The 10,340-nt window shown below is 35.2% G+C and overlaps 1 protein-coding gene across 1 annotated transcript; it reads left to right on the forward strand.

The window, feature by feature from the left end:
• Positions 1-3,238: 3,238 nt before the first annotated feature.
• Positions 3,239-9,048, forward strand: LOC132164726 (glycosyltransferase family protein 2). The gene is made up of 4 exons (XM_059575281.2): positions 3,239-3,306; positions 3,396-4,506; positions 6,462-7,132; positions 8,027-9,048. Exons 2-4 carry the CDS (start codon positions 3,416-3,418, stop codon positions 9,046-9,048), a joined length of 2,784 nt encoding a protein of 927 aa, XP_059431264.2. The 5' UTR covers positions 3,239-3,306; positions 3,396-3,415.
• The last annotated feature ends 1,292 nt before the right edge of the window (positions 9,049-10,340 follow it).

Raw genomic sequence — 10,340 nt, forward strand, 5'->3', positions numbered from 1 at the left:
ATCTTTATATTATTCAGTCTTTAAATTCATTACGGCTACAAAATGCTAATTCATTATGTTGTGTGAATACAATCAACGGCAGTTGCTGCTCAATGAGTGGGCTTTTTCGTGACTTTCCTGTGGTAGTTCCCAAGAAAATTCTCAACCCAAACAGTTCCTTCTTTTTTTCCTGAGCAATCCTAACCTTTAATATTAAAAGTCAACGCCAACACATTTGGTAAATTTGCAACAAAAGATACATCCAACTTTCTCGCATTATTTCTCTTTCGTTGAACTGATTTCAATTTCATCATGGCTAAAGATAAATTCAAACTGTTGCAGTCAAAAAAAGAAAAAGAAAAAAGACAAGGCCCTGCAAGAGCGCAGAATGGAATAATCGTATCACATACCAAAAAGGTCAACCTCTTCATATGTGTAAATTTTAATTCTCAACACTTTTTCTTTTTTCTTTTTTTTTTTTGTAGAAAATGAATAATTAAAAAAAAAAATTTACTACATCTTTTTCTACATTTTACATTTGCTAATAAATTGAAACGAAAAAAATAAAGAACAGATTTTCTGTGAAAATGAGTAATTAATTAATTTTTTCTTTTCTTTTTGTAAATGTATACATTTGCTTGATTTTTGGTTTCAAGCAATTTTTTTGTTCCTTAAACTTGAGTTTCTTATTTTTATTCTTTTATACACTTCTTAATTAAATTTGACCTTTTAGTATAATTTCTCTTCATAGTTTTCCTTTCTTTTTGTACATTTGAGTTTATTTTTTGGTATATGAATAGTATTATAAAACATATACTTCTATATAAAGACTTATAAATTTTAGGGTAAAGTCCACTTAACCCCATCAAACTACCACCCCAATGACAATTTACCCCACAAACTAACAAAACAATGATAATGTACTCCCCAATACTAGTAAAATGATGAAATTACCCCTGTAAAATTTTCAATAAGACAAAAATACTCTTGAAAATTTGAAAAAAAAAAATCAATTTTAGTATTTTTCTTTTCATTTTAGTAAGGGTAATTTCGTTATTTTTTTAAAATTATGGTTACATTGTCATTATTTTGGTAGTTTGTGAAGTAAATTGTCAAAATTGATAGTTTGAGGGGTAAATTGTCGTTGAAGTAGTAGTTTGTGGGGGAAAAGTAGACTTTGCCCCAAATTTTATCATAAATAAATAAATAGTTAAAAAGTTCACTTTTTATGTTTTATTTTAGAATTCTCTAGATAAAAATCTTGGCATACACCCACTAAATAGTTCGGGATTTATTTGCCGAACTTATAACTTTCTTCAAATTAAACCCACAATTTTTCAATTAACACCAACCTACCTCCTTGCTGTCTCCCAATCACCATTCCAAACACATTTTCTCTGTATTCTTCACCTTATGGAAACCCACCTGACAAATAAAGACTTGACCAATTGAAAAAAAAAAAAAGAAAAAAGAAGTATTTTCATTATTTCATATATTCATATTCCATTTTCTGAAATAAGCTACCAAACCCTTTGAATTGCCCCTTCTGCAAGAAAATTCAGCCTACGTTCTTCTTGCTTTCAACTCGCACAAGTTTGGCAGAAAGGCATTACAAAAAAGTCAAACTTTACCAATCTTGTACTTTGATTGGCAGTGTATTTATAAGTTTTTTGTACTCAATCTTTATGCCCAAATGCTTCCCTTCTCTGCAAACTCTACGTGGCCTCTCGTCGTTGATACTAATGTTGATGGTGGTGTGAATTTGAGGTTTAGCTTTAATTTAAGCTTAATTTGCTGAAGAAGAAAAGGCGAAACAGCTTATTTGGTTGATCATTTTCTTTCTAAACAAGATAGTGAGTACGATACCGTTGTCTACTTAGTTCATTTGTCTGTTTCTTTTTCTTTTTTTGTTTCATTTTTTTTTATAAATATTGCTTCTTGTTGTATTGGACTTTCCTGGGTAGACACTCTTGTTCTTGGGATTCGGGTTTGACAAATTTTAATTATATAAACTGCGGAATATATATAGTTTTAATTTATTATTATTATTTTTTGGGGGGCAATGTTTTCCTTTACTTAATTTTGGGGATTTGGGGTTTTAGATAGCTTATTTGATGGAAAGGAATAAGATTATATGGAATATGTGAGTTTCAGAGTTTGGGCCCTCCTTTGGTTCCCGGCTATAGTAAATTTTACGAAACTTTACTTTATTTTATGAGGTACTAAGTAATTTTTAATGTCCTCTTAAATTTTAAAAATTTACAGTTTAAAATTCTAAACTTTTAGCCTTTAACCCCTTTCAATTACCTCTTATTATTTATCTTAAAAAAATTACCTCTTATTATTTAATATTTTTATTAACTTAAATGGCTAGTATGTAGCAGCTCTACTAGCTGCTTCTCTCGCAACCTCTTTACAACTAGAAAAATTCACTATAGAAGGAGACTCTTTGATTGTAGTTTTAGCTCTTAGATCTACAGCATCCTTCCAATGTTGTAGATTGGCATATTGAGCATTTAATTTCAGACACTATTTCCCTTCTCCCAGCCTCCTTTCTTTGGGAGGTTAAAAAATGCAAACTTTTGCGCCCTCATGTAGTATATTGGGATGCAACAAGAGTTATCTCAACTGCATTTCCACCTTTTTCTCACCCCTCTCTCCATCCTCATTTGTAGTAGCAAAGATCCTCCTCCTTCTCTTCCCTCTTAGCGAGGGCTTTTGTTTGTTTGTTCTTTCTCTATGAAACAGTTTGTTAAAAAAAAAAAAAATTCTAAAAATACAACGTACTATGAATTTTTTTTTCTATAATAAAAGTGTATTTTCTTATTTTTGTTTCAGAATTTCCGATTGGAAGGGACTCACATAACAGAATTTTGCAGGGCGAATTTTTAAAGTTTAGGAAGATATTAAAAATTGTTTAATAATATAGCTAGGAATAAGTGAAATTTGTCCTAATAAAAATTTGAATAGTCAGAATGTGGGGTGCAATGCGCGCTGTGCCAGAAACGCAGGGGTAGCCATTTTCCGCGGCAGCAAAGCCGGCTTTTAAATTGTGAGTTAACAAGTGAAGGTAACGCGTTTGTTGACATCTCCCTCAAATATTTTACTCAAAACTCGTTAATATAAGCGTTTTGCCCATGTGACCTTTGATGCATTTCTCATGGGGTGCTGCTTCCCTTTCACTTTTCATACCTTTTTCCCACTATTTTTCTATATATATATAAACGCACACGATCCATTGCTCTTCCTCTTCATCTTCCTCATTGTGAACTTCTCAAACTCTTCTTCAACCGTTTGATCTTTTGCTGATTTGGGTTCCTCGTATTGGTCAGTGTGAAGCTCATATATGTGGTATACGAATTTCCTCTTCTTCGTTTGACTGAAATATATTTGCTTTGAAACTGTGTTTTTTGTAGGTTTGGCACGAACCTAAGAAATGGGAAATCAGGCGATGAAAAATGGGGATTACTTGGAAGGGATGCTCAGTGATTATGTCGGCGGAAAGGCGAGGATGAAAGCTCAGAAGGGTGGCTCTTCTCGGCTTGTCACAGCGCTCACTTGTCTCCAATTCGCCTTCGCATTGTACGCAACATTCCTGTTGTATTACATGAGCCCTTCAATAGATTTGCGGACCAAACCAGATTTTACATGGGCCACCCGAATCGCGCAACAATGGAAGAATTTCATTGTTATCCCGCACGTTGTCGGTCGGTACCAAGAATCCTCTGCTCTCGATTTTGTTCAACCGATTGTGAGTCCGTCGGAAGTATGCGAGCATGAGAAGATAGATTTCACGCAGAAGAAGTCAAATGACGCGCAAATGATCAAGCTGAAGAGAGAGCTTTACAGTGAAGTATTGGGATTCCAGAGCAAGAGCGCCGGCACAGAAACTCTTGCTGAGCTATTGGCAATGAAGTCCAAGTGGGATTTGCGAGGCCCCAAAAGGGCGAAAGTCACGGTCATCTTGAACCATTTCAAACGGAAAACGCTCTGCGCCCAGCTTGATTCTTTGCTTCAACAGACGCTTCCTTTCCACCATGTTTGGGTGCTTTCATTTGGGAGCCCGAATGAGGTTTCCTTGAAGAGAATTGTGGATAGCTATAATGATTCGAGAATCAGCTTCATAAGTTCAAGCTATGATTTCAAGTACTATGGAAGATTCCAAATGGCTTTGCAGACGGAGGCGGATCTTGTGTATATCCTCGACGACGACATGATTCCGGGAAGGAAAATGCTACAGATTTTGTCGCATGTGGCCGGGACGGCCAAGTACGAGAACGCCGTTTTGGGCAGTATCGGGAGGATTTTGCCGTTCAGGCAGAAGGACTTCACATTTCCGAGCTACAGAAAGTTTCGGTCCAAGGAGGCGGGCCTTTATTTGCCCGACCCGGCTTATGATATCACGGTTGATAAAATTGTCCAGGTGGACTTTCTTTCCAGCTCTTGGTTCTTGTCGGCCGAGCTTGTCAAGACGCTTTTCACTGAGACCCCCTTCACCTTTGCCACCGGCGAAGATCTTCACCTTAGGTATGTCTTTTTTCTTTCTTCTTTTTATTTTTTATTTTTATTTAGTCAGAATCATGAACCTTGATTGGTATTTTCTAGTACTTTGATATTTATTTATTTATTTTTTTTTTTTTTTACATTGAATTTCCATTCAATCTCCCTCCAACAAGAGCTAGAAGTACAAATTTGCCCTCGGCCACAAGAATTACGTTCTTTCACCAATTTAAACTTCTTATGTTTACATTAATCTCTTATATATGCTAAAATATGGATGACCTTATTTATATATTTTAATTGCATGAAAAATATACTTACTTGCTATATATATATATATACATTATGGAGATACATCAATATCACAGCGAGTGATTAATCTTAAATGAACTCAAATTGAAGTAGATTTAATTGTGAATCACTTATTCCCTCTAATTTACCAAGTGATTTGTAATGTCATTCTAAAACTTTAAAAAGTTGCAATCGATGTAAGCTTTTTATCTATGAGCTGCTTTGAGTTAGCAAAACTGGCAAAAATACTTCCTTTATACAATAAAAATTTCAGAAAAAATAAAAAAGAAAGTGAAAATAATAAGGCTTTATAGCTTGCCGGTGCTGGAGTCTGGCGTGACCCATGGCATAATTAAAGGACATAATTGTATTTTTATAAATTTTATAAGTCTATAACGGAAATTTTTAATTTTATAAGTCTATAATGATTTTTTTTTTAAAAAAAAATCTTCATGTTACCTTCCTAATTAAAATGTACTTATATCTTATATTTTTTAATGAAAATTAATTTTTTTTCTTTACTTGTTTGTTTATTTATTTTGGCATTTTCTTCCCGATCTTTATCTCTTTAATTAAATTTATGGCTTGAATGTAAGATTATTGTATGTCTCATTTTCTCTAACACTACCATAACAAAGTTACAATAACTAAGTTATAATTTCAACTAATTTTTAGAAATGAATTTGTCAGTCTCACTTAATATTTGATTATCTAGTTAATTATTTAGGTCATCGATAGCAGAAGGTGATGGTAGCACGTTAGATGGATGATGCTATTTTTTTTTTCTTCTTGTAATATGATTGGGCAACTAACTTGATCTCTCAGTGAAGATTAAGTTGAAAATCGACTGGGAAAAAGCATTGGAAGTACTACTGTTAGGCACTTACAGTATTTTAGATTCGAATCTTAATCGTGCCTTCTTTCATTTCTGGCATAGTCAACTTTTGGCATTATTATTATGTTCTTTTTTTAAAAAAATGAACTTCGTAAAGGAAAAGTGCAAGATATTAACATAATAATTAATATACCCTGCCACTAGCACTTCTCAATTTATTTAGAAAAGCTATATAATATAGTCAAACTAACCCCGATACATGCAAAACTCAGTTGAAGAAAGCCATAGAATAACAGCTACAATAGTGAAAATATATATAGGGTAAACTCCAAGGGTCTGCTCAAGTTGTAAGAGTATTGATTTTATTCACATTTTAATCATATCTAAGGTTCGAATATTCTTCATTACAAATAAGATTTTGGGGTTACAATCGTTGGTGAAATCGAAGTCTTACCAGATTTGCATAAGGGAGCGGTTTGCACGGGTCCAAAATTTATTCGATAAGAGGTTGATACACCATCCCACTTGAAAAGTTCCCATCATTAAAATTAAAATTAAAAAACAAAATTAAAACTATATAAGGTTGTCAGATTTTTGGAGCTACGATTATTGGTGAAACCGGAGTCCTAGCTACCTGATCTTTGCAAGATTTTGAAGCTTGCTTGCCCGATAAGAATGGATACATGACTCTGCCTTGGAAGGGTTTTCAGTCGTTTAAAAAAAAACTATAGTAGGTTGTCAGATTTGGATCCATTTTTGTTAGTAATCTTTGTCACAATTTTTAATTAAATATTGACATATAGTCTTTCTCACGGTTCTAATCTTCTTCTTCTTCTATTAAATGAATTATGAGCAGCTATACACTTCAAAAGTACAGAAATGCTGGCTCGTTTGTTGTTCCAGTTGACCCGCACGACAAGGAAACATGGGGCGACAGTGAACACCGGCTTGCTTATGTCTCCGAAACCACTGTAATCTTCAAAGACATCGTTCAAGTACGAGACGACCAATGGTGGAAAGCTCTTTCTACTGGCTATATCACCCAGTGGGCTGCAATGCATCCTCAAAAAATCGACGCCCTCTTCTACGCCCACTCTATCGACGAGGTCAAAGCCCTCGCCCCCCTTCTCGAAAAGTTCCGGTCCACCGTCGGGAAAAAGGCCTACATCGCGGTCTCCGGAGGCGACTTCTGCGGTTGCGAAGACGCTGCAACCGCTCTCAAGTGGCCCAAGTTGGTGTGCAAAGAACGGAGGTTTAAGATATTTGATATGGCCGTCGGAGCTGTGTCTGGAATTTCCAAGTCGGAGGTGCCGCTGCTGAATGCAGTCTACTCTAGCGTGAAGGGTTTGATCAGAATTCATAATCCCAGCGTGGTGATCACAGTGGCCGACATTGATCCTAATGTGAAGAAAGCTTTGAAGATGGCAACGGAAACTAATTCCAATGGGACAACTCTTGTTCTTTTACCAAGACCCTCCGTTTCAAAGGTTCTTTGGATGGCTGATCTACGATCAACAGCCTTGCCAAGTAAGATTAATTAATCCCACCTTTCTCTTCTTCGATCAATGTTTATTTTATTTTATTTTATTTTTTATTTTTGAATTTTTTGAATTTTATTTTTTTTAAACTTCACTTACACCTCCACCAAAAAGACCAGAATATTTGAACCGAAGGGGAGCCGGTCCTTACACTGTGCGTGTTTGCCAAAGCATTCCAAAAAAAAATCCAACTATTCCTCTCAAAATCAATTTTAACATTTTTACTTTTTACATTACATCAATTACTTTTTATTACTTCTCAAATAAAAAAATCACTATAAAACAAATTTAACAAATTTTTTCATGTTTTCATACAAAATATTCTTACTTCATTTTTTTTTTTTTTTTTCACATCAATCAAATATGTTACCGTTCCAATTCACTTCATTTTTCAAGTCATTTTCCAGACACACCATAAGGTGGGGGAAGGTACTTGAAAGGGCAGGCTCTCCTCCGGTTCAAATGATTTGAACTAGAGATGATTTAAATTCCCTCAAGAAGTATAAGCATTTTACAATCCTGACTTTGAAGTTTAAGAATTTGTAATGTTAATATGTTTCAATTCCTTTTAATTTCACCCATTTTGTTTGTTAAAATGCTTCCATTTTTTAACCAAAAAAAAAAAAAAACCTGCTGACGGCTGGCCGTAAGTCACTAGAAATTTCCTTTTTTTTTTTTTTTTTTAATAGGAACAATTTGATTACATGAAATATTGATATTGTACATTTGTAAACTTTAACGTTATGATTACAAAATGGCTTATGGTTCCAAATACCTAATCCAAGTTAGCCCAATTATTATTATTATTATTATTATTATCAAAGGAAGCAATTATATATTATTATTATGTAATTAATAAAGTAACCAACTTTGTTACATGCAGATTGGAACCGCATGAGGATCTCTGTGAACATTATCACCCAAAATCGAGTTCATTCTTTAAAAAGGCTTCTCAAATCTCTGAGCAATGCCTACTATGTCGGCGACGATATCCCTATCAGCTTCAACGTGGACAGCAAAGTGGACGAGGCAACAATTAAACATATAAACTCATTCCAGTGGCCTCACGGCTCCAAAATCGTGAGGCGGAGGATCATTCAAGGAGGGCTGATCCGAGCCGTCAGTGAGAGCTGGTACCCATCATCGGACGACGATTACGGCCTCCTCCTTGAGGACGACATCGAAGTCTCTCCCTACTACTATCTATGGATCAAATACGCCCTCTTGGCCTACCAGTACGACCCACAAGTGTCTCTCCCGGAGCTCTCTTCCATTTCCCTTTACACTCCTAGGATTGTTGAGGTTGTCAAAGAAAGACCCAAATGGAATCCCACAGAGTTTTTCAAGAACACCCACCCAAACACGCCTTATCTCCACCAATTGCCCTGCAGCTGGGGCTCTGTTTTCTTCCCCAAGCAATGGAGAGAGTTCTATGTGTACATGAACATGAGGTTCACTGAAGATGCCAAGGCAAACCCAGTTCAGATTCCCAAGTCTAGAACAAATGGGTGGCAGGCTTCGTGGAAGAAGTTTCTGATTGACATGATGTATCTCAGAGGCTACGTTACTCTGTATCCCAACTTTCCTAATCAGGCAAGCTTTTCCACGAACCATATGGAGCCGGGGGCTCATGTTAGTGCGAAGGACAACGTTGTTAGGCACGACAAGACAGATTTTGAGGTGCCCTTGTTGAAGGAAGACTTCCGGGGACTGTTGCCGGGTGGGAAGTTTCCTCCGGCGTCGAGATTGCCGTCGCTGAACCTCTTCAATCAGCCAGTTTCTCTCAAGGGACTCAAGGCGGCTGGGACCAAGTTGGGGCAGGATGTACTTAGATGTGACAATGTCACTGAGGTTGTTGTTGTTGATCACGGAACAGGTCTGCCACTGCGCTGTGCAAAATTCTAAAATTTTTAATTGTTTGTTACCAATTTATTCTTTCTTTTCTTTGTTTTTTTTGTTTTATAAAACAGATAAAAGGGTGGGATACTGGTTCTTCCTGTTCCTTTTGATCAGTGAGGAACTCAATTGTTCTATTTGTTTCTGTAATGCAGCCAAAAGTTGCTTGCCCAATTTCCAAGAAAAAGGGTCCTTAAAAGAACTCTCTCTCTCTCTCTCTCTCTCTCTCTCTCAAGAAGATAATGATTCAGCAGCTACAAATTCAAACAAGACCAAGATCAAAACAGAAAATTCAAAATCAAACCCATTTGTTTAGATAATGATCGATGCATATTTGAATCGTCGTAATCTTGAATCCATTAGATATCCACACAATACTTTCTGCCGTGAATTACGGATTGAACAGCAGCAATCCAGCAACCATTTGGTGAACCTGGTGACTCACAATAATTCATCTTAGGACAGCACTAACCTTGTCGAGAATAGTTTACTATACAAATAAAGTTATAACTACTAAAATCTTATTATGTACGTATAATTTCCAAGTTAGCATAATTTATGCATTAAAATGCGGATTGACCTTAATAATACATTTACTCACTTCAACATTAAAACCATTTTGTATTCGTAGTCTCAAAGTCAATTCCGATACATATTTGTTCAAATTCATGTCATTCTCTATGATTTTTCTGGAAGGTTTGTGAAACAAATTTTTCATATACTTATTATATTACTTATTATTAAGTTGTGGACTTCCGTATTTAATTTTCAATAGAACTCTTGGATGTTTTTCAAATTAGTAGGTTTTGTGGACTTTTGGAAGTGGCATTCCACTACGATGAAGATACCGAAATAATCTATTTAGTCAGGTTTGATTAGAATAGTTGGTAGTATTTTACCTTGTAATTTTAGTTTTGGAAATCTCTGTGTTGGTAATTGATATTAGTGATTATTGTATTTAAAAATATTTAGAACTGTCTGAAATCAATTCTTTCATTTCCGCTTTTCGCTACAATTTATTTTGATAGTTTTTATGGATGTAGTAGCTCAGCTAATTACAACATAAGTAGTGTGGAGAAATTACGAGTAATACTTGGAGTTGATTATTTTAATTAATCAATTTTGGGGACATTACAATTGCAAAGTCACATGTGAAATGCAGGTCACTTTGATGCATTTAGAAGTGAGACCTTCTACAGTAAAAATTCTCGGTGTGTTGGATTGATTGCACATATCATTGTGGGAACTCCGTCTCCAAAAAAGAATCTAGTTCCTTTAATTTAATTAAAGAAATAATAAAA

Source organism: Corylus avellana, chromosome 8, assembly GCF_965113065.1.
Source record: "Corylus avellana chromosome 8, dhCorAvel1.hap1.2, whole genome shotgun sequence".
In the NCBI taxonomy this organism is placed as follows: Eukaryota; Viridiplantae; Streptophyta; class Magnoliopsida; order Fagales; family Betulaceae; genus Corylus; species Corylus avellana.

Coding starts and splice junctions, on each gene's coding strand:
- LOC132164726 (XM_059575281.2), top strand. CDS start 3,416: ATGGGAAATCAGGCGATGAAAAATGGGGATTACTTGGAAGGGATGCTC. Junction 4,507..6,461: donor GGCGAAGATCTTCACCTTAG/GTATGTCTTTTT, acceptor AATTATGAGCAG/CTATACACTTCAAAAGTACA. Junction 7,133..8,026: donor ACGATCAACAGCCTTGCCAA/GTAAGATTAATT, acceptor TGTTACATGCAG/ATTGGAACCGCATGAGGATC.